Here is a 27,004-nt window from a genome sequence, read left to right as displayed (position 1 = left end):
GAGTCACTGCTGCTTTCTACAGAGGAGTACCTTCTGAAATTCCTTTCCTCTGCATACAGCAGTGCCAGGTCAGCCCATGCTAGATGAAAGGTCGGCTTTATCTTAACAGCCATTTCCAATTCACGAATACAACGACGCCTCCAGTACCGCACCTCTCCTGTAGAGCCGGAAATCATGGTTTATCTTTGAGCTTGACAATAACTGGACCTTCAGGCATGCAGTATGTTTGTGCGTACTTTGGCTGCTGAAGGGCTTGCGGCTCTGCTCAGCAATCTTCTTCCTCATGTAGCACAGCGCCAGCTGGTGGTGGATGAAAGACGACTGGGTGGCCCTCTTCAACGCTCGTTCCAACATATCAATAGACTCATCCAGTTGATGCTGAAACAACATTTAATGGTAATTTTCACAAAAATTTGTAAAAAAACTAAAGAAGAATGCCTCAATCCTGGAAGAAGCACCTCAACAATTTAGTGGAAACATTAACTTCCTACATGTTGACTGAGGGAAAGAATTAAGAACCACTAAATTAAGCCTAAAAAACTGGAGTAATCTGTAATTTCAGTCTCAAGCCTGATTAAGGTCGCTGGTCAGAATAAACTAATACAGATTTTACTATTTCTGAATCAGGAGAATTCAGGAAGGTGAAACTACAGATAAAAGGATAAAAACACAGATCGGAATTAGAGAATGGGAAACCCAGCCCAACCAGCACGCCTCATTTAAGAAAAGGCCAAGTTAGTCTTTAACAACGATCACAGATAATCTAAAAACTCTGTGGAAGCTAAAATGTACGGAGCTGCCATCTTTGACAGCCTTCTTTGGAGCTGATATAGGGTCAGTGTGCATGCTTTACCTTTTTTAAATAAAGGATCTCCATGGACCTGTGCACTGACTCTTATATTACATGATCCTGGAAGAATCACATTATCTGTGGCTGCATGAGTAGTAAGCATATACAATATCCAAATTCAGACCTACATGATTACGAAAGTATTTTCCTACGTAGCGGCTGACATGAGGGTTATCAGGATCAGTTTTCAGTGCTTTCTTCAGCAGACCCTCAGCCTCTTCGTATTTCTTATAGGCTGCGAGCTTTACAGCCAGCATGGACTGCAGAACAGCATCATCGGGGTTGAGCTCCAGGGCAGAGTGAAGCTGTTTGATGGATGGAGGCTCCTCATTTTCCTCTAAGTTTTCTAAAACCCACTGCAGATGAGAAACGCGTTAGTCTACTGTGAACTGCTGAGAACCACACCCAAATTAGCTGCTGGATCTTTTTAGACACTGATGCATTGGCTGTTTTCTAAAACAATATAAACATAATAAATTATTTAACTGAAATCAAACTTATAAAACTGACCTCTTCTGTTCGAAAGAGGGCGATGGCGTAGCCGGCATTCGACTCAATGTCATCAGTCTGTATCTCAAGTGCTTTACGAAAACTCTCAACAGCTTTTAAGTAGTAAGATTTTGACAACTTGAGGTAGGTCCAGGCTTGTTCTCCGTACACCTCTGGAAGGAGACTTCCTGATGAACCAGTGGGACACTTCACCTGCAGACAGAGAAGGTTCAGCTGCAGTCAGAGGTTCAAAGGCATGTGATCTATAACATTTGATCTGATTGGTGTACATACCAGTATGTCCTCGACTCTCTGACAGTAGCTTTTTGACTGTGCAAAGTTTCCAACATGATATTTCAGCCAGGCCATGTCTCCATACGTCACAATGAGCCGCCTCTCACTCTCATCACCGTAACTCTCCCTGATGGTCTCCTCTGATTGGTTTAAAAGTGACAGTGCTTCCTCTTGTTGACCCTGAAGATACCTGAGGACCAACAGGTCATCAACACATGCATATAATTGAATCACGTTTTTCTGGAATCATACTTCAGATGTCTACACCTGTCAGGAAATTCAGGAACACCAGCCTAGTACTCAGCTGTTTCTCTGCATATGTTTCTATGAAAGACAACCAAAGTTTGAAATAATGACGTAATTGTAGGCCTGCCACGATTAGTCGACTAGTCATGATTAGGTCGACTATCAAAATCGTTGACGACTAATTTAACAGTCAGCACGTCATTTGAAGCTTTGTAAGATCCTAAAAGATGCAGGAATAAGTAGTAGGATTTAAGAGTGTAATAACAGACTGAAAAAAAAAAAGATGGAAGCAATGCATCTACAAGGATGCCAGCTGCCGTTAAACGCCGAAGAAGAAGAAGAAGCAGTCCTCGGCTGTGCCCAATTTTGGGGCCGCATCGTTCACCCTCCATTTGTAGGCCGATTACGTTACAGCGACATGACGAAGGCTGTCCAAATTCGAAGACTCCTCCAAATGCGTCCTCCTTTTCCCCAAATTTAAAGGATGGGTCAGGTGTGTCCTTCGTGGCCCAACCTATCCCAGAATTCATAGCGCGGCCCAGCTATGAAGGCTTTCCTCCTGTGTCAAATGTGTGCCTCCCGTCTCCTAATATAGTTTATATTTATGGCCATTAACTCCACGACAGGCGTGGAGAGGATGGGCGACCTGAGACATGAGCAGACATGAGGCCCTGAAGGCAGCACAAGAAGGGGCGTGTGTGGTTTGTGTGACTAGGGTGAGAGCTTTACAGATCGGTCCACGCACTCTTCGTGTTCAGTCATCAGTTTGCTGTGTCTGAGGAGGAGGTCTCTGTTTGCTCCAACATGAGGTAAGTCTACCAAACCTTTGATCAATAATCGATCGTTTATCATAAAGTGAACCACCTGAGTGAACTTTAAATCCAGCAGCAGTTTAGTTTAACTGGCGCCCAGATGTACGCAGAGGGATACAGCAGTCCAAGAGTCTGTGGACCTGTGCATGTAACAGGTTTAAGTAGATATTAAGTACATCATTAAGTAGATATTTTATCACTAGCATGTGATTAATATGCGTCATTAAATGAAAACAAACAAATTAAACAAAAACAAATTGTGTGGTCTCATATCCAAAAATATTTAAGAGAACAATATCAAAAATATTCCACAAGGACAAACCTGTGTATCACAACATTAGCTGTCCCCCTGTGTTTGTGTCTCACTCCACATCTAAGGTTTCTTCTGGTTCCTCAGTGTGAGGTTCAAACCACAGGTCTACTTCACAGCACTGATTTCATTGATTGATTGATCACACAAACTGAATTTTCTCAAGGAGAGGAGCTGGGAAGTGTGGATGAACTTTCATGAGAGTTTCTGAGTGAGGATGCTTGATCATGTGCTGGTCGTAGAAACAGGATCCTCATGACTCTCTTACAGTGAAGATAGCAGCGCTCTGCTCAGCAGGCTGCAGCAGTTCCAGTGTCACTTCACCTGGGATCTGAAGAAGGACGTGGACCTGGAAACCCTGAGCACCCGACTACAGATTGACATAGAGTTTCATCGTAAAGGAGCAGGTTGCTTCTACAGCCTCTTGGCTTATGTCAGGTACAGTTTCTGTAGCTGTCTGATGAAAGTAAAGCTAAAGTGGATTTATTCTGCTCATTTAAATCTCAACACTTTTATTTCTGGGACTCTGCTAGAGACGAGAGGAGCTAACATTAGCCAGAAGAAAGACAGTTTTTCTCAATGAAGTCCATCTGACCAAAGAGAAATTTGACTGTCAAAGGAAACTGTGGTCAGCATCAGCAGGATTTATATTTGAATGATAGAGAGAGAGTTTTGTTTTCAGGATCAGATCCAACCCTGAGCTGTCTTTCTTCTGCTAATGTTACCTATCAGCAGTGTTCCTGCTGCTAACACAGATGAATTTTATTTTATTTAACAACATTTTGTCTGGAGTAGATAAGGCTGCTCATGTTCAACTCACTTCATAAGTTAACATTAAGAATGAGTAATTACCAGATTGATAGAAAAACTTTAGCTTGCTTTACATTTACTTCATTATTTCAACCTTAATAGATACACATGATAGGAAGAGAAAAATTATTGGAGTATGAGGGGAATGACCCGCCAATTTCTGGGGTCGAGGTCACTGAGGCAGTTAAACAACTCCTCGGTGGCAGAGCCCCTGGTGTTGATGAGGTCCGCCCCGAGTTCCTGAAGGCTGTGGACGTTGTAGGGCTGTCCTGGTTGACACGTCTCTACAATGTTGCGTGGAGATCAGGGGCAGTACCCCTGGATTGGCAGACCGGGGTGGTGGTCCCCATCTTTAAGAAGGGAGACCGGAGGGTGTGTTCCAACTACAGGGGGATCACACTCCTCAGCCTCCCTGGGAAAGTCTATGCCAGGGTGCTGGAAAGGAGAGTTCGTCCGCTAGTCGAACCTCGGATACAGGAGGAACAATGCGGTTTTCGTCCTGGTCGCGGAACACTGGACCAGCTCTTTATCCTCTCAAGGATACTTGAGGGTGCATGGGAGTTTGCCCAACCAGTCTACATGTGTTTTGTGGACTTGGAGAAGGCATTCGACCGTGTCCCTCGGGGTGTCCTGTGGGAGGTGTTGCGGGAGTATGGGGTGTCTGGCCCATTGCTACGGGCCATTCGATCCCTATACAACCGTTGTAAGAGTTTGGTTCGCATTGCCGGCAATAAGTCGGACTCGTTTCCAGTGGGTGATGGGCTCCGCCAGGGCTGCCCTTTATCACCGATTCTGTTCATAATTTTTATGGACAGGATTTCTAGGTGCAGCCAAGTGGCGGAGGGCTTTCACTTCGGTGGCCTCAGAATCTCATCTCTGCTTTTTGCGGATGATGTGGTTCTGTTGGCTTCATCGGGTGAAGGCCTCCAGCTCGCACTGGAACGGTTCGCAGCCGAGTGTGAAGCAGCGGGAATGAGGATCAGCACCTCCAAATCTGAGGCCATGGTTCTCAGCCGGAAAAGGGTGGAGTGCCCACTCCGGGTCGGGGATGAGTTCCTGCCCCAAGTGGAGGAGTTTAAGTATCTCGGGGTCTTGTTCGCGAGTGATGGGAGAAGGGAGCCGGAGATCGACAGACGGATTGGTGCTGCGGCTGCAGTGATGCGGACGCTGCACCGGTCCGTCGTGGTGAAGAGGGAGCTGAGTGTAAAAGCGAAGCTCTCAATTTACCGGTCGATCTACGTCCCGACCCTCACCTATGGCCATGAGCTGTGGGTAGTGACCGAAAGAACGAGATCGCGGATACAAGCGGCAGAAATGAGCTTCCTCTGAAGGGTGGCTGGCCTCTCCCTTAGAGATAGGGTGAGAAGTTCGGCCATCCGGGAGGGGCTCAGAGTAGAGCCGCTGCTCCTCCACATCGAAAGGAGAGTTGAGGTGGTTCGGGCATCTGACAAGGATGCCTCCTGGGCGCCTCCTGGGTGAGGTGTTCCGGGCATGTCCCACCGGGAGGAGGCCCCGGGGCAGACCCAGGACGCGCTGGAGAGATTATATCTCTCGGCTGGCCTGGGAACGCCTTGGTGTTCCCCCGGATGAGCTGGAGGAGGTGGCTGGGGAGAGGGAGGTCTGGGCTTCTCTGCTTAGGCTGCTGCCCCCGCGACCCGACTTCGGATAAAGCGGATGAGGATGGATGGATGGAGTATTGGACTAAAGTTTCTGATTCTATAAGAATCTTGATATAAATCTGTTTCCTGAAGCTTGTTTGGACTCTTGTTTTTCTGGTGGAAATGCAGTAATTGTCTAACCCTGGAGTCAAGAACCTCAGATAAAAACCTTAATGAATCATTAACAAGTGTTAGTTGAACTCTCAGGTCAGTTTCTTGTCAGGTGTTGTAAACACCAGTTATGGAACAGCTGTTAATGACCTGTTGGTCCTCAGGTTTCTTCAGGATCAACGAGAGGAAGCACTGTCACTTTTAAACCAATCAGAGGAGACCATCAGGGAGAGTTACGGTGATGAGAGTGAGAGGCGGCTGATTGTGACGTATGGAGACATGGCCTGGCTGAAATACCATGATGGAGACTTTGCACAGTCACAAAGCTACTGTCAGAGAGTCGAGGACATACTGGTATGTACACCAATCAGATCAAACATGATGATCACTGCTGTTGAACCTCTGACGCTTCCTTCTCTCTCTGCAGGTGAAGTATCCCACTGGGTTCATCAGGAAGTCTCCTTCCAGAGGTGTATGGGGAACAAGGCTGGGCCTATTTTAAGGTGTCGAGGTCTTCTATATCAAAAGCCATCGACTGTTTTCATAAAGCACTTGAGGTACAGACTCATGACACAGAGTGGAACACCTGCTACGCCATCACTCTCTTTTGCAGAGAACAGGTCAGTTTTATGATAAAAACCAAGAGTATTACCTTATATGGATATTTCTCTATAAAGCACCAAATGATAAACTTAAGGCTCCTTCAGTGGCCTCGGTTACTTCAATGTCAGAATGATTCTTAGAAGTTTCACTGGCTGACTTTTTTTTGATTCAAGCGAAATAAACTGCAGACTAACCAGTTTCTCATCTGCAGTGGTTTTTAGAAAACAAACAGGAAGATGAGGAATCCCAGGCCACCAAACAGCTTCGCTTTGCATTGGAGATCAACCCAAATAACGCTGCTCTGCAGTGCATGCTGGCCTTGAAGCTGATGGCTTATAAGAAATATCAAGAGGCTGATGGTTTGGTGATGAAAGCACTAGAAAATGATCCCGACAACCCTCATGTCATCCGCCAATCAGGAAATTACTTACTTAATCAGGTAAGTCTGCAACCTTGGTCTTATAAATTCTTACTTCTGCTTACTGGGTCTTGGGCCCAGTAGCAGTAGACTAAACCAAAGTCAAGAAATCCATCTGTAGAGACTTCTCAGTTGTCTTCCATTTTCTTTGTTAAAGCTATCTTACAATATTTATAGTATGTCAAGGCACCTGCAGTGTTATATTTTGAAATCCATTCAATGTTAACCACTTGGTGACAGTGGGGAGACGAGACCACCAGCAGACTCCAACTCTGCCTGACCTGAGGGTAAAGGTACCAGATGATAGAGGTCCAAGATTCTAGTCTGGAAATCTTCCTGGGCCCACCATTCATGCCATTAGCTGCCGTCTTTATGGATCATAAACATTAAATGAAGGTATATTCAACACCCTCTTTAAGGCATCCTCAACCAGCAACAGGACTTCAGCCAGCATTAATACAAACACTGGCATCCCACAGGGTTGCGTCCTCAGTCCCATCCTCTACACCCTGTGCACCCATGACTGTGTCGCCTCCAACAAACATAACATCATATTGAAGTTCGCGGATGACACTGAAGTGATCGTTCGCATCACTGGAGGGATGAAGCGGCTTATAGGAGAGAGGTGGCCGGTCTGGTGTCATGGTGTGAGGACAACAACCTCACCCTCAACACTGATAAGACAAATGAAATGATAGTGGACACGAGGAAGAAGAAGAGGCCTTACAAGCTGCCGTTTATCCGGGGGTTTGAAGTGGATTAGCAGCAGCCTCAGTGAGGACCTCACCTGGACACTGAACACCACACAGCTGATCAAGAAGGCTCAGCAGCAGCTGTATTTCCTGAGGAGGTTGAGGAAATTTGGTATGTCCGCCAAGATCCTCAGCAGGTTCTACAGCTGCACTGTGGAGAGCACACTGACCAGCTGCATCACTGCATGGTACGGCAGCACTACTGCTATGGACTGCAAATGCCTGCAGAGAGTGATAACAACTGCGGAGAAGATCATCAGAACTGCGCTGCCCTCTCTGCAGAGCATCGACCATCACAGAGTCCAGAAGAGAGCTGCCTCCATCCTCATAGACCCCACACACCCCCAACACGGACTGTTCACACTTCTGACCTCGAGACAAAGGTTCAGAAGTGTGTAATCCAGACTCAACAACTCCTTCTTCCCCACTGCTATCAGACTCTTGAGTCAATCTATTTTAACAGTAATAATAACTTTTGCACATCAGGCCATCTTGCATATTAAGCTGATAGCTCTTTTTTCTATTTCACACTTAAATTTTGTCTTCATTTATTTATACTATTTGTGTTTTATCTGATCTATTTCTATTTGCATATATTCGCCGGCATCTGTGGACAGCAAAGAAAGAATTTCATTGCACAGAGAAATGCTTTTCTTTGTACATATGACAATAATAATCTCTATTGAATCTTGGAAGATTCTAATAGAGCATCAACAGCAGCCAGTCAACAAAGACACTTTATTTAAAGGTTATAAAACCCTGTCCTTGGTTTCAATATGACCCCCAAAGTTTGTTGTTACTTCATTTTGGGCTCCTGGGAATTTTTAAAATGCCAACCAGCGTGCCATCTCTAGGCATGCTCACTCGTGAACACGACCCTGAGACGCTTCAATTCCTCCACTTGGGGCAGTAATTTGTCCCTGAATCAGAGTGGGCACTCCACCCTTTTCTGGCTGAGTATAATGGCTTCACACTTGCAGCCACTTCACAATTGGCTGCAAACCGCTCCAGTGCGAGCTGGAGGCCACCACCTGATGAACCATATAGAACCATATCACCTACAAAAAGCAGAGCGGAAATACTGATCCAGCCCTAACTGTATGCTTTAGCAAAAAGGAAAGTTTTAAGCCTAATCTTGAAAGTAGAGATAGTGTTGGTCTCCCGAATCCAAACTGGAAACTCTAGGAACAACAAGTAAGCCTGCAGAGCGAGAGCGAAGTGCTCTAATAGGGTGATATGGTACTACAAGGTCATTAAGATGGGGCCTGATTATTTAAGACCTTGTATGTGAGGAGCAGGATTTTGAATTCAATTCTGGATTTAACAGGAAGCCAATGAAGGGAAGCCAAAACAGGAGAAATCTGCTCTCTCTTTCTAGTCCCTGTCAGTACTCTTGCTGCAGCATTTTGGATTAGCTGAAGACTTTTCAGGGACTTTTAGGACTTCCTGATAATAATGAATTACAGTAGTCCAGCCTGGAAGTAATAAATGCATGAAGCAGTTTTTCAGCGTCACTCTGAGACAGGATATTTCAAATTTTAGAGATGTTGAGCAAATATCTATATATTTGTTTAATATGTGCATTGAAGGACATGTCCTGGTCAAAATGACTCCAGGGTTCCTCACAGCATTACTGGAGGCCAAGGTAATGCCATCCAGAGTAAGAATCTAGTTAGAACCATATTTCTTAAAATTAGCCGAGTACAATAACCTCAGTCTTATCTAAATTAAGAAGAAGAAAGTTAAGAGGTCTTTATATCTTTAAGACATTCCTGCAGTTTAACTAATTGGTGTGTGTTATCTGCCTAGCAGTGAAAATGTAAGTACTGCCTAAGGGAAGCATGTAAACAGAATTGGTCATAACACGGAACCCTCTATTGTTCCAACTTCCATCAACAAATAAAGCTGTTGCCGGCTAAAGTTTTGTACTATGACACATCTCCAATGAGTGATACTGAGTCCCACTTGAATTTCACATATTTATTTTCAAAACCAAAACTTTTGTTTTCAATCACAACAAATAGCCCATGTTACATGTGAGTAGGACTGAAAGATGATGTGAAATGAACGTGCTAACCAGTGTCAGGTGAATAACATACAATCACCTGATGTGCAGGAAACAAACCACTGCAGTGCATACCTGTAATACCTACAGCGTGCTTTAATCGCTGTAATAGGATATTATGGTCAACAGTATCGAACACTGTACTGAGGTCTAGCAGGACAAGCACAGAGATGAGTCCACTGTCAGAGGCCATAAGAAGATCATTGCACCACCTGGTTAATCTTTGCCTGTCTGAAAGGACTGTGACCTCTGAGCTTGGAGTCTGGGTTTGTCTGAGGGATTCCATTCGTCTTTTTTTTCCCTTTCCCTCCTTGTTCCCGGACATGTTTTTTTCTTTTTTGTGGACTTTCATGTATTGATATAAGTTGCTGGTGTGCACAGGAGAGAATTTCCTTCCAATATTCATCACTTTTCCAGTGTTTACATTTATAGCTGTTAAGAGAGTTTGAACCATTCTTCTGTTTTTATTCTTTTTTTAACCTCTGTCACAGGAGAATATTGTATAATGTGATCAGTTATATGAAATGTATCTTTTTATTTTATCATTAAGCACATGTCTATGTGACTTTTCACCTAATAACTTGTGTGCAGCTACTAACCGCTTCCTGTCTTCAGAGAACATTTACAGGGAGTGCAGAATTATTAGGCAAGTTGTATTTTTGAGGAATAATTTTATTATTGAACAACAACCATGTTCTCAATGAACCCAAAAAACTCATTAATATCAAAGCTGAATGTTTTTGGAAGTAGTTTTTAGTTTGTTTTTAGTTTTAGCTATTTTAGGGGGATATCTGTGTGTGCAGGTGACTATTACTGTGCATAATTATTAGGCAACTTAACAAAAAACAAATATATACCCATTTCAATTATTTATTTTTACCAGTGAAACCAATATAACATCTCCACATTCACAAATATACATTTCTGACATTCAAAAACAAAACAAAAACAAATCAGCGACCAATATAGCCACCTTTCTTTGCAAGGACACTCAAAAGCCTGCCATCCATGGATTCTGTCAGTGTTTTGATCTGTTCACCATCAACATTGCGTGCAGCAGCAACCACAGCCTCCCAGACACTGTTCAGAGAGGTGTACTGTTTTCCCTCCTTGTAAATCTCACATTTGATGATGGACCACAGGTTCTCAATGGGGTTCAGATCAGGTGAACAAGGAGGCCATGTCATTAGTTTTTCTTCTTTTATACCCTTTCTTGCCAGCCACGCTGTGGAGTACTTGGACGCGTGTGATGGAGCATTGTCCTGCATGAAAATCATGTTTTTCTTGAAGGATGCAGACTTCTTCCTGTACCACTGCTTGAAGAAGGTGTCTTCCAGAAACTGGCAGTAGGACTGGGAGTTGAGCTTGACTCCATCCTCAACCCGAAAAGGCCCCACAAGCTCACCTTTGATGATACCAGCCCAAACCAGTACTCCACCTCCACCTTGCTGGCGTCTGAGTGGGACTGGAGCTCTCTGCCCTTTACCAATCCAGCCACGGGCCCATCCATCTGGCCCATCAAGACTCACTTTCATTTCATCAGTCCATAAAACCTTAGAAAAATCAGTCTTGAGATATTTCTTGGCCCAGTCTTGACGTTTCAGCTTGTGTGTCTTGTTCAGTGGTGGTCGTCTTTCAGCCTTTCTTACCTTGGCCATGTCTCTGAGTATTGCACACCTTGTGCTTTTGGGCACTCCAGTGATGTTGCAGCTCTGAAATATGGCCAAACTGGTGGCAAGTGGCATCTTGGCAGCTGCACGCTTGACTTTTCTCAGTTCATGGGCAGTTATTTTGCGCCTTGGTTTTTCCACACGCTTCTTGCGACCCTGTTGACTATTTTGAATGAAACGCTTGATTGTTCGATGATCACGCTTCAGAAGCTTTGCAATTTTAAGACTGCTGCATCCCTCTGCAAGATATCTCACTATTTTTGACTTTTCTGAGCCTGTCAAGTCCTTCTTTTGACCCATTGTGCCAAAGGAAAGGAAGTTGCCTAATAATTATGCACACCTGATATAGGGTGTTGATGTCATTAGACCACACCCCTTCTCATTACAGAGATGCACATCACCTAAAATGCTTAATTGGTAGTAGGCTTTCGAGCCTATACAGCTTGGAGTAAGACAACATGCATGAAGAGGATGATGTGGACAAAATACTCATTTGCCTAATAATTCTGCACTCCCTGTAAAATGGAAGAAGGGAAATATTTGTGGTTCTCATCTCACTCTACAAGGACTAGATTGATTATAATGTAGAGGACAGAGTGTGTACAGTGACACAGTCATAAAGATAAATGGAACGACTTGTTCTGCAAGTCTTTTATATGTCAGCCCTTCATAACTCCTGTTGACTGCAGGCTGTTTACCAGTATAAGTAAAGATATTAGGCATAAAAACACAGAAACCAGCAACACATCATTATTGTGTTATTGTACACAAACAGGAATCCATATACAACACTGAACACAAGCAAGAACAACATTGTATTAACCACAAAATTACTGAGATTTTTACTTCTGATTCACAGCTGTAAAGTCACTCTACACAACGCTCCTCTTTCTCTTTTTGTTTCTTCTGCACAGATATAATTATACAGGCTACAGGTCGTCTAACTACCACGGTCCAACAAAACAATGGCTACGCATCATACTCGTATTCAGAAGTTTTATTTTTCTCTCTCTGTCAGACTTCAGAAACTGTGAAAACTAAAGAAAACACAAAAGTTAACCACGCACTGACATGTCGGTGTCCGTAAACTCCACTAAAGAATGTCAACCAGGCCACAGCAATTGTTTCTGCTCAGTCAGCATTAACCCCACCCCTGGGTGGGCACGGTACACGACGCCCAAAGGATGTTATGTGTGTTCAACCTAACCTCTGGCGCCGTTGCCCACCTCTTAATTTTAAATACATTAGACACCGAGGGTTCTCATAATGCACCATGAACATAAGATAACATAATGACAAAAGACATAATAATAAAGACAAGAATAAAGCAAACTATAACAAGGGCGGCAGACAGACATATCAAGTCAACTCTTCAAGCCTTTCCGGGCACATTATTTCGGTGACTTTAACAGGCCGTGTTTTATGAGGTCTCCATCTGAAAAAGACTTGCCATGTCTTGCGATGAGTTGGGTGACCTCATAGCTGCTATTGGAGCCTTTTCCTGGACAATTTGAGCACGAAAAAAATACTGTTGCTGCTGCAGGACAGCTACCCTTTGCTTTAATTTCTGCTCTCGCTCAGCACCAGTGTAGGATGCATAGGCCTGATGTTTGGTTTCATAATGACGTCGTACATTATACTCTTTCATAACTGCCACAGTTTCAGTGCAGATCAAACAGACACACGTCCCCTTGAATTCTTTGAAGAAATATTCACTCTCCCACCGTGTCTGAAATTTTCTGCATTCACTTTGTACCTTTCGCTTCTTTGGTTCTGCCATGTTTAGTAACTTGGGGGTAAATTTCTTCTGTGATTGTCCTTTTTGATGGAGCAACTGCCTTGATCAACAGCAGCTCCCCCTGGTGTTAAAACTAAGAAGTGCAATACACTCAAGCAAAAGTTGAAGTGTGGGCCATTTTCTATTCTATTTATAAAATTACTTGAGGGCCAATTACAAATGGACGGCCCGCGGGCCGGACTTTGGACACTCCTGCCTTAAACATTTTGTACAATACAGAAACTTGACCTCTCCCACTTACATGTTTTATAACTTAGCACTCTAGAGAAGAGTGTGCAGGGAGTTCTAAGCTCTTACCTTGTGTGGTTAAAACCAAATTTCTCAATTGAAGAAATTTGAAAAAGTGTTTTGCAGGAATAGAAAAGGTCATTTCTAAGTTGTTCAAAACACATAAGAGTATTACTCCTAAATAGATCAGACACTTTTCATATACCTTGACAGAACCAGAATCTGTAGCCTCCATCCGCCCTACCAAGAGGAAAACTGTAATTTCCAAATATTGGAGTAAACCTAGAGAGTTGTAATGTTTCTCCCAAGTAGTTATGCATTTCAATCCAGATCATTATAGTGTTTTTCAGAAAGGGATTCTTACTTTGTTTAATTACTGTCTTCCTGTCAGCTGAGCAAAGATATAAGTTAGGGGGAATTTTGATTTCTGTAGACTCGATAGAAACCCACGCTGGAGTTTACTCATTAACAAAGTAAAACATTGCCGCTCTGATTTGGGCAGCCCTCTTTCATATGGAAGGTAGAGTAAGGAGAGTCTGAGCCGTGGTCTTTTGTTACTCCAAATACATTTTCTGAATAGTTTTTGCAGATCTGAAAAGAAAGAGTTTGGTGGAGAGAGAGGAATTGATTGAAAAAGATAAAGATATTTAGGCAAAAATTGACACTTTTAGTATGTTAATACGGCTAATTAAAGATATAGGTAATTTCATCCACCTATTAGAGCACAGGTGTCGAACTCCAGGCCTCGAGGGCCGGTGTCCTGCAGGTTTTGGATGTGACCTTGATCCAACACCGCTGATTCAAATGGCTAAATTACCTCCTCAACATGTCTTGTAGTTCTCCAGAGGCCTGGTAACGAACTACTCATTTGATTCAGGTGTGTTCAGCCAGGGTGTTATCTAAAACCTGCAGGACACCGGCCCTCGAGGCCTGGACTTCGACACCCATGTATTAGAGTAACTGATGTTGTTAAAGAGTTATAGTGTGATGGCAAGGTGTGAGCCATCGGTGCACTGGTGGCTGGGCGCTCAGGTATGTACTGGCTTACTCCTGGCTGCTTGGTGGGGCCTGGTGCCCGTGGCTCGGTCAGGCCCCTATCCTCCGGAAGGGGCCTGGGTCTGCCCCGGGGCCTCCTCCCGGTGGGACATGCCCAGAACACCTCACCCAGGAGGCGCCCAGGAGGCATCCTTGTCAGATGCCCGAACCTCAGCTGGCTCCTTTCGATGTGGAGGAGCAGCGGCTCTACTCTGAGCCCCTCCCGGATGGCTGAACTTCTCACCCTATCTCTAAGGAAGAGGCCAGCCACCCTTCGGAGGAAGCTCATTTCCGCCGCTTGTAACCGCGATCTCGTTCTTTCGGTCACTATCCACAGCTCGTGGCCATAGGTGAGGGTCGGGACGTAGATCGACTGGTAAATTGAGAGCTTCGCTTCTACGCTCAACTCTCTCTTCACCACGACGGATTGGTGCAGCGTCCGCATCACTGCAGCTGCAGCACCACTCCGCCTGTCGATCTCCGGCTCCCTTCTCCCATCACTCGCGAACAAGACCCCGAGATACTTGAACTCCTCCACTTGGGGCAGGAACTCATCCCCGACCTGGAGTGGGCACTCCACCCTTTTCCGGCTTAGAAAGGAAAAATAATTAATTAAATATATAATTAATTAATCAAATGTCTACGTAATTAATTAAACCTGGAAATAAATAAATAATTTATTGCATATTTTCAATTAAATTAATTAGCATTTATCTATTCATCTAATTAATTAATTAATTTCAATTTCAATTAATTATGTCATATTTAATTTTGAAACTCCTGGTCATTTTTTTTTTTACCTTTCTTAATACTATTTTCACTTCAGTGAAGAAGTTGAATCCGTACTTAAGCTTTTACTTGAGTATTTTTTTTTTTACACTAGTATTTTTACTATCTCAGAATGTCTGTACTTTTGCCACCTCTCTTAGTACTAGTATCTGTATTATTTCTGGTGGTTTTCAGAAACCAGAAAGTTGCTGTGAAGTTAATGGGGACTCACGTCATGTTACAAGAAAGAGCCCCTCTCTTCCTCAGTGTACACACCGATGAAGATGAAGAAGCGATTACGCGACCGATCAGTGAGAAACCCTGAACTCAGATCAATCATTTACAGATCAATGGCTGATCAGTGATCTGTGGAGACGCTCTCAGCTGAGATGCAGAAGCGAAACTTAACGTCCCTTTATGGTGCCTTCAAAGACCCCTCCTGAGGTCAGGTGAAACAGAAAGCCCAGCCTTCTCGTCGGAAGGCTTTCCTCCTGTCTCAATATGTGCCTCCCGTCTCCTAACATACTTTATATTTATGGCCATTAAAATCTCTCTTTTACTTGTTTTCAGCGGGGCCCTGAAGGCACCACGACAACAGATAGGTGTGTGTGTGGTTTGTGTGACAAAGGTGACAGCTTCACAGATCGGTCCACTCACTCTTCGTGTTCAGTCATCAGTTTGCTGTCTCTAAGGAGGAGGAGGTCTCTGTTTGCTCCAACATGAGGTCAGTCTGCAAACCTCTGATCAATAATCGATCATTTATCACAAATTGAACCACCTGAGTGGAGTTTAAATCCAGCAGTAGTTTAGTTTACCTGGCGCTCAGGTGCACGCAGAGGGATACAAAGTAACAGTCCAGAGTCCGTGGACCTGTGCATCTAACAGGTGTCTGATATCAGTGGAAGAGGAAAAAGTGGAGATTAAATAATTATAAAACCTTTATGTGAAAATACTTATTTGTGCTGCAGTTATCAATTACTTTAGTAATCAAATATTCTATCAGTTATTTAATTGATAAATCAAATAACAAATACTTTTGTATTATTAATGAGTAATACACATTTATAATAAATATTTAAAAGCGAAAAACAAAAATGTGTTTTTATAATGAGCTGCTCTTTGGTTTCATTTTTAAAAATGTTAATGTTTGATTAGTTGAACTGGATACTGTATATGACATCACTGTTTTTACAGCCACATTAATATGGTCTGTTATCACACACACACACACACACACACACACACACACACACACACACACACACACACACACACACACACACACACACAGAGAGAGAGAGAGAGAGACATTCACATTATATGTGTTGTTTACAGATAATGTTCTGATCAGTATTGATCATAGCTAACTATCAGTAAATTCACACATGAATCAAGCTGCTATTATTGTTCAAAAGTATAATGATGACTTAGAGATGCCCATCGTTATCTTTTCAAACTCAGACATGAATAAAAAGGTTGATGATGGATCATTTATGTCTTCACACACAAAATCTAAACATTAGAATAAACATTCTCACTACTCAGACTACATGTCTCTGCTAATCTATTGATCAGACTTATATCTTTATCTTTTATTAATATTAAATTTGATCTACTTACCTCTTCTGGTTTACCACTCTGACCATCAACACATTGTTAACACATAAGGCTGAGTGTCAAGCTCAGCTGTGATGGAGCAGTCAGGGGGATTTCAGTTATTCTTTACTCCACGTTACATGACACACAAGAATGTATTCATAGCCAGCTTTACACAGATGCCAGAAGATGCCAGATGCCTTTCACTTCATGAGGCTGTCAAAGTTGTTAATTAGAACATTTTCAAAGTCTCTGCATATTGGGCAAAAGAAACCTTAATCATGTTTAGAGTCTTTTCTCTGCCTAATTAGCCAAATTTCTTTTATTCTGCTCAACTAAAGAAGTGGACGGTACAATTCTGAGAGGATGAGGTGACTTTTTGTTTGTGTTACATGGTCTCATTGGTACTTTCAGTACCAGCTGTCACTTGTCCCTTGTTACTTGTCACAGGTTGCACTAACACTTTAACCTCAGGACTCTCACCCTTCAGTTCTTGTGCAGTCGACCCTTTATTTGTTGTTTCACAATCATGCATAGAGTCTCTGTACAGTGACTGAACAGTGTCAAGCAAACAAGCTCAGTTCCTGGAGAGCAATGCATGGCACTGCACTGAGGAGTGCACAGAGTGCTGCACACTTAGTGCTGCTTGGAATGCACTTCATTCATTCTACTACTGATCCAGCCTAAACCTCCCATCCTTGGGTATCAAAATCCACATAATTTAGCCCTGATTGCTCACAACTACTTTGCATGCATGTTCGAATCCGTGCTCGTGCTGGCCTTCTTCAGTGCTCACCTCTTCAACAATATTAATTCCAGATCATGAACACTGGTAACTGAAAAACGCGGGCAACTGATGCATCTAACATCAATAACTAGACATTTTAACACTGGCGTGTGATCGAATGAATTAAACAAAAACAAATTGTGTGGTCTCATATCCAAAAATATTTAACAGAACAATATCAAAAATATTCCACAAGTACTATAGTATAGTACTTAGCTGTCCCCCTGTGTTTGTGTCTCACTCCACATCTAAGGTTTCTTCTGGTTCCTCAGTGTGAGATTCAAACCACAGGTCTACTTCACATCACTGATTTCATTGATTGATCACATAAACTGGATTTTTGTCAAGGAGAGGAGCTGGGAAGTGTGGGCGAACTGTCATGAGAGTTTCTGAGTGAGGTTGTTTGATCATGTGCTGGTCGTAGAAACAGGATCCTCAGGTGTGTCAGAGCACTGAGTGAGCCTCGGTTCAGCCAGTCCAGGTTTGATGCTCTCCCTCTGATGGTCCTCACAGCTTTGTCTTTGTGACTCTCTTACAGTGAAGATAGCAGCGCTCTGCTCAGCAGGCTGCAGCAGTTGCAGTGTCACTTCACCTGGGATCTGAAGATCGATGTGGACCTGGAAAAACTGAGCACTCGACTACACATTGACATAGATTTCCATCAGAGTCAGTGTGAGGGAGGGAGTTGCTCCTACAGCCTCTTGGCTTATGTCAGGTACAGTTTCTGGAGCTGTCTGATGAAAGTAAAGCTAAAGTGGATTTATTCTGCTCATTCAAATCTCAACACTTTTACAGGGAGTGCAGAATTATTAGGCAAATGAGTATTTGTGGAAGTATAAAAACTACTTCTTTTTGGGTTCATTGAGCACATGGTTGTTGTTCAATAATAAAATTGTTCCTCAAAAATACAACTTGCCTAATAATTCTGCACTCCCTGTATTTCTGGGACTCTGCTAGACAAGAGCAGAGCTAACATCAGCCAGAAGAAAGACAGTTTTTCTCACTGAAGTCCGTCTGACCAAAGAGAAATTTGACTGTCAAAGGAAACTGTGGTCAGTATCAGCAGGATTTATATTTGAATGATAGAGAGATAGTTTTGTTTTCAGGATCAGATCCAACCCTGAGCTGTGTTTCTTCTGCTAATGTTACCTATCAGCAGTGTTCCTGCTGCTAACACAGATGAATTTTATTTTATGTAACAACATTTTGTCTGGAGTAGATATGGCTGCTCATGTTCAACTCACTCAGTTAATATTATGAATAAACAATCACCAGATTCATCCAGCATAGCAAAGCTACAGCTAGAAGAAAAACTTCAGCTTGCTTTATGTTTACCTCATTATTTCAACCTTAATAGACACACGTGATAGGAAGAGAAAAATTATTTGAGTATTGGACTAAAGTTTCTGATTCTTTACAAAGCTGGTACTATCTTGATATAATCTGCCTCCTGAAGCTTGTTTGGACTCTTGTTTTTCTGGTGGGTCGCTCCTTCACAAGGCTCAGTATTTGAACTGAACTGCAATAACCAATCGGATTTGACCTAACAGTACACCGACAGACTCAGCTGGAGTCAAGAACCTCAGTTAAAAACCTTAATGAATCATCAACAAGTGTTAGTTGAACTCTCAAGTAATTTTCTTGTCAGGTGTTGTAAACACCAGATGTGGAACAGCTGTTGATGACCTGTTGGTCCTCAGGTATCTTCAGGATCAACAAGAGGAAGCGCTGTCACTTTTAAACCAATCAGAGAAGACCATCAGGGAGAGTTACGGTGATGAGAGTGAGAAGCGGCTGATTGTGACGTATGGAGACATGGCCTGGCTGAAATACCATGATGGAGACTTTGCACAGTCACAAAGCTACTGTCAGAGAGTCGAGGACATACTGGTATGTACACCAATCAGATCAAACATGATGATCACTGCTGTTGAACCTCTGATGCTTCCTTCTCTCTCTGTAGGTGAAGTATCCCACTGGTTCATCAGGAAGTCTCCTTCCAGAGGTGTATGGCGATCAAGCCTGGACCTATTTTAAGGTGTCATGGTCTTCTCTCTCCAAAGCCATAGACTGTTTTTGTAAAGCACTTGAGGTACAGCGTCATGACGCAGAGTGGAACGCCGGCTACGCCATCGCCCTCTTTCACAGAGAACAGGTCAGTTTTATGTTAAGAATGAAGAGTATTAACTTATATGGATATTTCCCTATAAAGCACCAAATGATGAGAGTAAACCTTAAGGCTCCTTCAGTGTCAGTATGATTCTTAGAAGTTTCACTGGCTAATTCTTTTATTCAAGGGAAATAAACTGCAGACTAACCAGTTTCTCATCTGCAGTGGTTTTTAGGAAATAAACAGGAAGGTGAGGAATCCCAGGCCACCAAACAGCTTCGCTTTGCATTGGAGATCAACCCCAATAACGCTGTTCTGCAGTGCATGCTGGCCTTGAAGCTGATGGCTTATAAGAAATACGAAGAGGCTGATGGTTTGGTGAAGAAAGCACTAGAAAATGATCCCGATAACCCTCATGTCATCCGGCACTCCGGAAATTACTTACATAATCGGGTAAGTCTGCAGCCTTGGCCTTATAAATGCTATTTCTTCCTACTGGGTCTTTGGCTTAGTAACAGCAGATCAAAGCAAAAGTGAAGAAATCCATCTGTAGAGACTCCTCGGTTTAATTTTTCATTTTCTTCATAGAAAATATTGTAACAATATTTACAGTATATCAAGGTACCTGCAGTGTTATACTTAGAAATTCATTCAATGTTAACAACCTGGTGACAGTGAGGAGACGAGAACGCCAACAGACTCCAACTCTGCCTGACCTGAGGGTAAAGGTACCAGATAATTGAAGTCCAAGATTGTAGTCTGGAAATCTATCTGGAAACATCCTTTGTGCCATTAGCTTCTGTTTTTACATATAAAAAACAGAGTAACTGAAGGCACATGACCCAGTACTGTGACAGTAGTAAATAAACAAGCTTTCATTGTAGCTGCTCTCTCTGGTAGAACAACAAAACAAGCTGTTACCACAGCAGCAGGAGACATGTTGAGTACATTTCAGATTTGTTCTGCTTTAAGAACAGCAAAAATGGAAAATGAAAAGAGAAGTTTGAATCCATGAGTTAATTTTCTAGTACTGGAATCTGCTGCTCCTATTGGCTCTCGGTTGTTGAGTGGGATACGTGAGTGGTCTTGTATAGTCTTTGTTTGTGGTAATACACAGTACAATCAGACAGAAAGACCTATGACAAAACTTTACTTTCCAGCAATCATATTACGTTAACATTTAGATTTCTGTGCTGGTCAGCCTGATTTTCACTGCACATTGGACCTAGTTACCTTGTCTCTAAATCTCACCCCTTGACACTGCTTTCAGTTTGTTGACTTTCACACCTGGCTCTTTGAGGTGTGCTGCTTGCATTTGTAAGATTTTGCTGTGAACAGACAACATGCAGTGAAAGGAGCTCCCCACGCAGGTGAAGCAAGCCATCCTTAAGACAGTGCTGGAAATTAATCGTACCCACTCAAAAAAATGAGACTTTGGGCACAATTTAGATATTTTCACTTACGGGTAAACTCGCTTTTGTTTCCAACGGTTTAAACATTAATGTCTGTGTGTTGAGTTATTTAGAGCGGAAATCAAATTTATGTTGTTATTAGAGGTGGGACTCGATTAAGAAAATTAATATAATTAATTTGAGGCTTTGTAATTAATTAATTGTGATTAATCGCATTTAATCGCACAAGAAAACATCTTATTCAACCTTGCTTTTCCTTCTAGTTAACATTTCACTTGTGATTTTACATTATGTACTTTTGTGCTTATTTTAGTTCTTTGTTTTATATGTATCTGCTGCTTCTCCTACGTATCAGTGACAGCGATCTGTTTTCATACCTAGTACTTGCTTTGGTCCTATTTCTATTTACCTCTCTTTTATTCTCTATGTTTACTTGTTAAGCACATTGGTATACCTCTGGTTTTTAAGTTTGCTTTATAATTAAAGTTTATTATTATTATAAGAAAATTTGCCCCAAAGTGCAAAAGTATTTTTTAATTTATAGGGTTTTAGTGAGCGACAGAATCAAATAATAGACATGGACATGAATATTGTAAACTCGAACTCTTTTAATTTATGGGGGGAAAAGCATTTAAACTACATTTCAGTTCAAAACAGAGAAGCAAAAATAATACCCCTGGCCAAAATTGGGCAGACTCAAAAATAAAGTGCTATTTTAAGAACTTTAAGCACATTTTCAAAATGGTATTGTCTTTAAATAATAATAAAATAAATTCAACATATTTATGATATCATCTTCTTAAAAAATAAGGGAGAAACATAGAAGGCAGAAATACAAGAAGGCCTATGACTCAATGCCCCACACCTGGATCCTGGAATGCCTGGAACTATACAAGATCAACAGGACCCTTAGAGCTTTCATCAGGAACTCAATGGGAATGTGCCAAACAACACTAGAGGCCAACCTCAAGCCCATAGAACAAGTCACCATCAAGTGCGGGATCTACCAAGGAGATGCTCTGTCCCCACTGCTGTTCTGCATAGGCCTGAACCCCCTCAGTGAGATCATTGACTACTGAACGGAGCAGTTGTCAGCCACCTCCTGTACATGGATGACATCAAGCTGTATGCCAAGAGTGAACGAGACATTAAATTAACTGATCCACACCACCAGGATATACTGCAATGACATCGGGATGTCATTCGGGCTGGAGAAGTGTGTTTGGATGATAACACGAGGGACGATAGTCTGAACTGAGGGGACTGAACTACCAGAAGGCAACATTGCAGACATAGAGGACAGCTACAAGCACCTGGGGAGCGCGCAGGCGAATGGGAACCATGAAGAGACCACTAGAAAAGCTGCAACCACCAAGTACCTGCAGAGGGTCAGGCAAGTCCTGAGGAGTCAGCTGAACAGTAAGAACAAGGTCTGGGCCATCAACATCTACAGCCTGCCTGTGATCAGGTACCCTGCTGGCATAGTAAGCTGGCCAAAGGAGGAGATAGAAGCCACTGACATCAAGACAAGGAAGCTCCTGACCATGCATGAAGGGTTTCACCCAAAGTCCAACACCCTGAGGCTAAACGCTAAGCGGAAGGGAGGAGGCCGGGAACTGGTGAGTGTCAGCACCACAGTCCAGGATGAGACAACGAACATCTATGAAAACATTGTGAAGATGGCCCCAACTGACCGCGTGCTCAGTGAATACCTCAGGCATGTGGGGTTTTTTTGGTATGGTGAATGTGTTCAAGGTAGACACACGTAATTAATGCCAGGTGTTGTTGTTTGGAAGGAAGCAAACAGTTTGTGATCGCTACGCTGTTATGTTAAATGGCTTTGGAATAAGAATTCTAAAAAACAAGATAGGTGCGGCTGGAGTTATTGAACTGTAGCAAGTTTAATAAGTTCATTCATACCAGTCACCCCGCCAACAGACACCTCCGTGGCTTCAAGCGTGGGCGTAGCCTCTCTCTCTACATATATTTATATTTGATTAGTGTTTTTAAATGTGTTTCAGAAACGACTGGATGAGGCTATTGATGTGATTAAGCGAGGCCTGAGAAGGGGCGATCAATTACCTTCCTTCAACCACCAGCTGGCTATGTGCTACAAGCAGAAGAAAATTGCTGAACAGTGCCGCAGGCCCTTCAGCAACAGAGGTACACAGAAGTATACTGCATGTTATCCTTTAATAAACACCACTCAAAACATATTTTAATGCTCCACAGAAGAGGTGGGTAAGTGGAGGCGTTGCTGTATCAGTCACCTTGAAGATGCTGTGAAGATGAAGCCATCCTTTGACCAGGCGTGGGCTGAACTGGCACTGCTGTATGCAGAGGAAGGGGATATGAGCAGGTACCCGTCTAAACAAAGCAGCAGGGCTTCCTCCTTTCTTTCCTCTGGCTGTAGATTCCTCATCATCTCTTTGTTTCTCAGGGCTGAGGAGACTTTCAAGCACTGCTTGGAGAAGTTACCAGAGTTGAAGGAGAAAAGGGTTTGTCAGATTATCCATCAGCACTACGGTGACTTTCTTCATTATCACAAAAAAAATGAGGCTCAAGCCATCGCCCACTATACCAAGGTAAGTTTCTAGGTGCCAGACTCTGATTGGTCCTCACTGACGAAAAAATGAAGGTGACAGGTAGCTGATTCATCAGAGGGCAAATTACACCAAGGTGAGGCAGCTGATGTACAGTGTTAGACATGCAGCTGCCTCTTAATGTTCCACGGTTCAACTAGGGATGGACGGATCCAAAATACAGTATTGGTATCAGTGCGATGCTGACCTAAATTACTGGACCGGATATTGGGTAGAAATTAAAAATGTAACCCAATCCATTAAATATCACAAACATTGCGACATGGCGTAACCCAGGTGGTCACCTTACCACGTTGGAGCAGTATGTGTCATGTGATAGAGCGGCTGTTGTGTACAAGACCTGTTGGCGGTCTGGAGTCACTTCACGCTGAAAGCATTTGGAGCCTTGTTACGTGCTGACAAACCGGCATTTCATCTCCAAGCAAGCTATCCTAGAAAAGTAAAGCAAGTGTGTAAGTTCATCTCTGAATGTTTGTAAAGCATTCCTACGTTAAGCTTAACAACCGATATATGAAGCTGGGACATCTGTCATTGCTAAGTCTGACCGTACAATGGATTGACTCAAGTTTTAGTTTGAAAAGAACTGTGTTGCAGACTAAACAGTTCTGTGGTTCGAAAAAAACAAAACCCCCAAAAATAATGAAAAAATTTTTTTCATACGTGTTAAGTTTTGTATAGAAATTACACAAAAGTCAATCTCAGGTTAAATGTGATAGAAACAGGTTACACATCATGAAGGATGGATGTGTATTTATGTTCAGCTTTAAGTATAAAAGGGTCCATTCTACAACCTCTTTTTCTTTTTAAGTTGTTGAATATAAACATTATTTTGTGCTGATATTTCACTTCTTTTTTTCAGAACCAAAGAGTTGTTGAAATCTGCATAAAATTGCATTTTAAATTACTTTTCAATATTACTTTAAAGTTCTGCTAAAAGTTTAAGTAAAAAGATCAGTATTGCTGAACTGAAGTATTTTGGGTGCAGTGGGGGTTTTTTGCATCCAAGTATAATAGAACAGCTTTAGTGTTTTGTCTTTTAAAACTTGAGTAGGAACTTGTGCAAAGTTCGCAGCAAATATTAAAAAAACAACTTTCTTGATTATAAAATAGACAATATCGGATTCATATCGGTTTCAGCAGATTTTCAAATTTATGATATCGGTATCGGACATAAAAAAGAGGTATCGTGCCAGCTCTAGTTTCAACCCAAGAATAACAATGAAAGAAGATAAACTAACAGGCCTTGTTTGGAGGGTGGAGGTGTCAGGGCAGTAATGTGAAACATTTCACTGCTCACATCTACCACATGACCTTAGTATGGATGGATTTATCTTCATGATAGTTTTCTGCTGTTTTCTCTCTGCAGGTGCTGCAGATACCACTGAAAAAATATGAGTGGAGACAGTGTGCTAAGGTGAGCACTAGAGACATAACAAAGGTTACGTGTGATATAAACTCAGTGTTGTTACTAACTCGTGCGGTGTGAGCAAAACCTCATATCAAAGCTCCCTTGATTTAAATGTTTTGTTCAATACCACCTACTTGTGCTCCTGAGGACTGTTTTCAACTTCAACTTGAAAACTACTGGTGACTGCCAGTTGTTCTGTCTTTCACTAGGTCATGTGAGGAGATGTGGCATCAGTCCCACTTTGGATGGTGCACCTGTAAAAATCTTGTAAAATTGTAAAACATCGTTTTGTTTTTTTTATTAAAGCATAAAGGCCATAATGTTTTCTCCCACTGAAAACGTTACGTCCAGATGAACAGAATCTACTTCTTTGGAACAGAAATTTATATTTCATTGTACCTTTATTTTTCCTGCAGAAACTGAAGCAGATCGCTGAGAGACGTCGGTCAAGGAATCCAGGTGATGGTGAGGCTCTCGCTCTGCTGGGTCAGGTGGCCAGAGCTGAGGGCGACAGCAAGGAAGCTGCTTTGTTTTATGAAGAAGCTCTGAACTATGACAAGGACAATGCAGAGTACCTGTCTGCTCTGTGTGAGCTGCGTCTGGAGCTGCAGGGATCATCCTCTGATTAATCAGGATCAATGCAAAAACTGGCTATAACTAATTCTTAAAATCTTATATCAAGCCAAAAATAATTTGTTATCTTGTTTGGAGAGTGATACACTCAGAGAGAGCAGGATGCAATTAATCTTTTACAATATGTATTTTATCTCTTAGTTTCTTAGTTAGTTCATCTTCTTTTGCAGTTTCATGTGATCAGTGCTTAAATAAAGGTTGTTGTATATATGCTTTAATTCATGTAGTGTAAATGCTTTGTCTTGGTTTAATATATGAAAATCCTTCAATAACATTCTTACTCAGTTGCTCTTGTTTTAAGATATTTTCCCTTAAAGTGAGAAAGAAGTAGAGACATTTTGAGTTTATTTGACATAATAAAGTACTTGGATCAAGTGTTTCAACACTCATTTCAATTGATTTCTCACTTCATTAAATGCAAGACGTTGGAAGTAATGATGTACAAATACTGTCACAGTGTTTATGCATATTAAACAACATGTGTACTTCCATCCTCTGTCACACAGTTTTCCTCCTACTGATTAAAAAATGTCAGTAATCTGTATTTTCCCATGGTGCAACTTTGATATGTTTATATGATCACAGAACATTTCTGGGGAGTTTTGGATGATGTGTGGAGCTGTAAAGTTCTGGATTCTGCTGTGATTTTGAGCTATAGATTTAATTAAAAACATGTCAGTATAACAGACAGTGAGTTGTCTGTGTGAACCTTATAACTGATGTTAGATTTAAATAAGTAAAAAAAAAAGCATGATAGCTAAAACATGATCAGCTGGTGCTCATTCAGTGTGCTGTTAGGGGCGGGTTGAACTTCTCCAACATTTCTACTTCAGACTTTGTTGTTTTTCTGCTCTTCAGTTTGAGCCGAACCACTTTGACCCTGTTGCTGTGTCCATGTATCATCTGGATAAATTTGTAGTTGGCACAGATTTCCATTCAAAGTGCTGACTGCCAAACTTTTATCCGTGCCTGGTTTTTATCTGGAGGAAAAGTGTTCCCAACTCTTCCTACCGTCCTCTGTCAGCATGACTCCTTCACTTTCAGTCAGAGGTTAGCCACTTTCAGTGGAATGTGGAAAACACAGATAAGACAGGAAAGACAATAAAATGGAAGAAATCAAATATGGAGTGAAACATTTGTGGCTCTGTTACACCAAACAAAGAATTTCCTCTTTAAGACTTAACGTGTTATGAAGAGAATCAAGGTGAACTCCATATAATGCAGCTGCTGACTGTTTACTGACCAACAGGAACAGTGCCTCACTTCACTTGTGCTTGCCTTCACCTCTATATGCAGTAAAAGGTTATTTTGGTTAAATATCTTGGGTTTTGTTTTTGGTTAAAATACCAAGTGTTGCACAGTTTTTAATAAAACTGTATTTAAAAAACAAAAACGACATGTTCTGATATCACACAGGTAGAACTGGGCACATCAGGGGGTAAAAACAGCTGGTGATAATTTACTGTTAAAGTTCAAGAGGATGCACATAAGAAAAAGGAACGTTAGGAGAACTCAAATTAAAGTTTAAGTGTAGAAAT

At 42.1% G+C, this 27,004-nt stretch overlaps 3 protein-coding genes across 4 annotated transcripts in view; 2 read left to right on the top strand and 1 right to left on the bottom strand.

Moving 5' to 3' along the window:
- Positions 1 to 27,004, bottom strand: part of LOC102081915 (interferon-induced protein with tetratricopeptide repeats 5-like) — a 52,348-nt gene that overhangs the window by 3,581 nt on the left and 21,763 nt on the right. Inside the window, exons 1-5 of one of the 2 annotated variants that reach the window (XM_019356979.2) lie at positions 1,634 to 2,220; positions 1,361 to 1,552; positions 979 to 1,206; positions 237 to 378; positions 31 to 157 (exon numbers count right to left, since the gene is read on the bottom strand). In XM_019356979.2, coding sequence (XP_019212524.1) covers positions 31 to 157; positions 237 to 378; positions 979 to 1,206; positions 1,361 to 1,552; positions 1,634 to 1,708 — 764 coding nt within the window. In that variant the 5' untranslated portion in view covers positions 1,709 to 2,220. Of the gene's footprint in view, positions 1 to 30; positions 158 to 236; positions 379 to 978; positions 1,207 to 1,360; positions 1,553 to 1,633; positions 2,221 to 27,004 lie in introns of those variants that run through there. The other variant, XM_019356978.2, reaches the window with a different exon arrangement.
- Positions 2,555 to 27,004, top strand: part of LOC102081234 (interferon-induced protein with tetratricopeptide repeats 5) — a 98,378-nt gene continuing 73,928 nt past the window's right edge. Inside the window, exons 1-2 of the mRNA XM_025905771.1 lie at positions 2,555 to 2,688; positions 3,272 to 3,439. Coding sequence (XP_025761556.1) covers positions 2,684 to 2,688; positions 3,272 to 3,439 — 173 coding nt within the window. The 5' untranslated portion in view covers positions 2,555 to 2,683. The remainder of the gene's footprint in view (positions 2,689 to 3,271; positions 3,440 to 27,004) is intronic.
- LOC109201407 (interferon-induced protein with tetratricopeptide repeats 1-like) lies at positions 15,488 to 25,855 on the top strand. The gene is made up of 10 exons (XM_025905769.1): positions 15,488 to 15,641; positions 17,839 to 18,015; positions 19,001 to 19,190; positions 19,264 to 19,455; positions 19,636 to 19,863; positions 22,844 to 22,985; positions 23,055 to 23,181; positions 23,263 to 23,407; positions 24,792 to 24,839; positions 25,250 to 25,855. The coding sequence occupies exons 1-10, from the start codon at positions 15,637 to 15,639 to the stop codon at positions 25,460 to 25,462; spliced, it is 1,467 nt and encodes a 488-aa protein (XP_025761554.1). The 5' UTR covers positions 15,488 to 15,636; the 3' UTR covers positions 25,463 to 25,855.

This window comes from Oreochromis niloticus, linkage group LG3 (genome assembly GCF_001858045.2).
Source record: "Oreochromis niloticus isolate F11D_XX linkage group LG3, O_niloticus_UMD_NMBU, whole genome shotgun sequence".
NCBI classification, from domain to species: domain Eukaryota; kingdom Metazoa; phylum Chordata; class Actinopteri; order Cichliformes; family Cichlidae; genus Oreochromis; species Oreochromis niloticus.
The sequence above is the reverse complement of the archived record's forward strand: the minus strand, read 5'-3'. Positions and strand labels throughout refer to the sequence as shown.

Bases quoted from the DNA above. Each gene is read 5' to 3' on its own strand.
- LOC109201407 (XM_025905769.1), top strand. The intron at 19,456-19,635 runs GTCAGTTTTATG...TCTCATCTGCAG, and splicing joins CCCTCTTTCACAGAGAACAG to TGGTTTTTAGGAAATAAACA. The intron at 19,864-22,843 runs GTAAGTCTGCAG...AATGTGTTTCAG, and splicing joins GAAATTACTTACATAATCGG to AAACGACTGGATGAGGCTAT.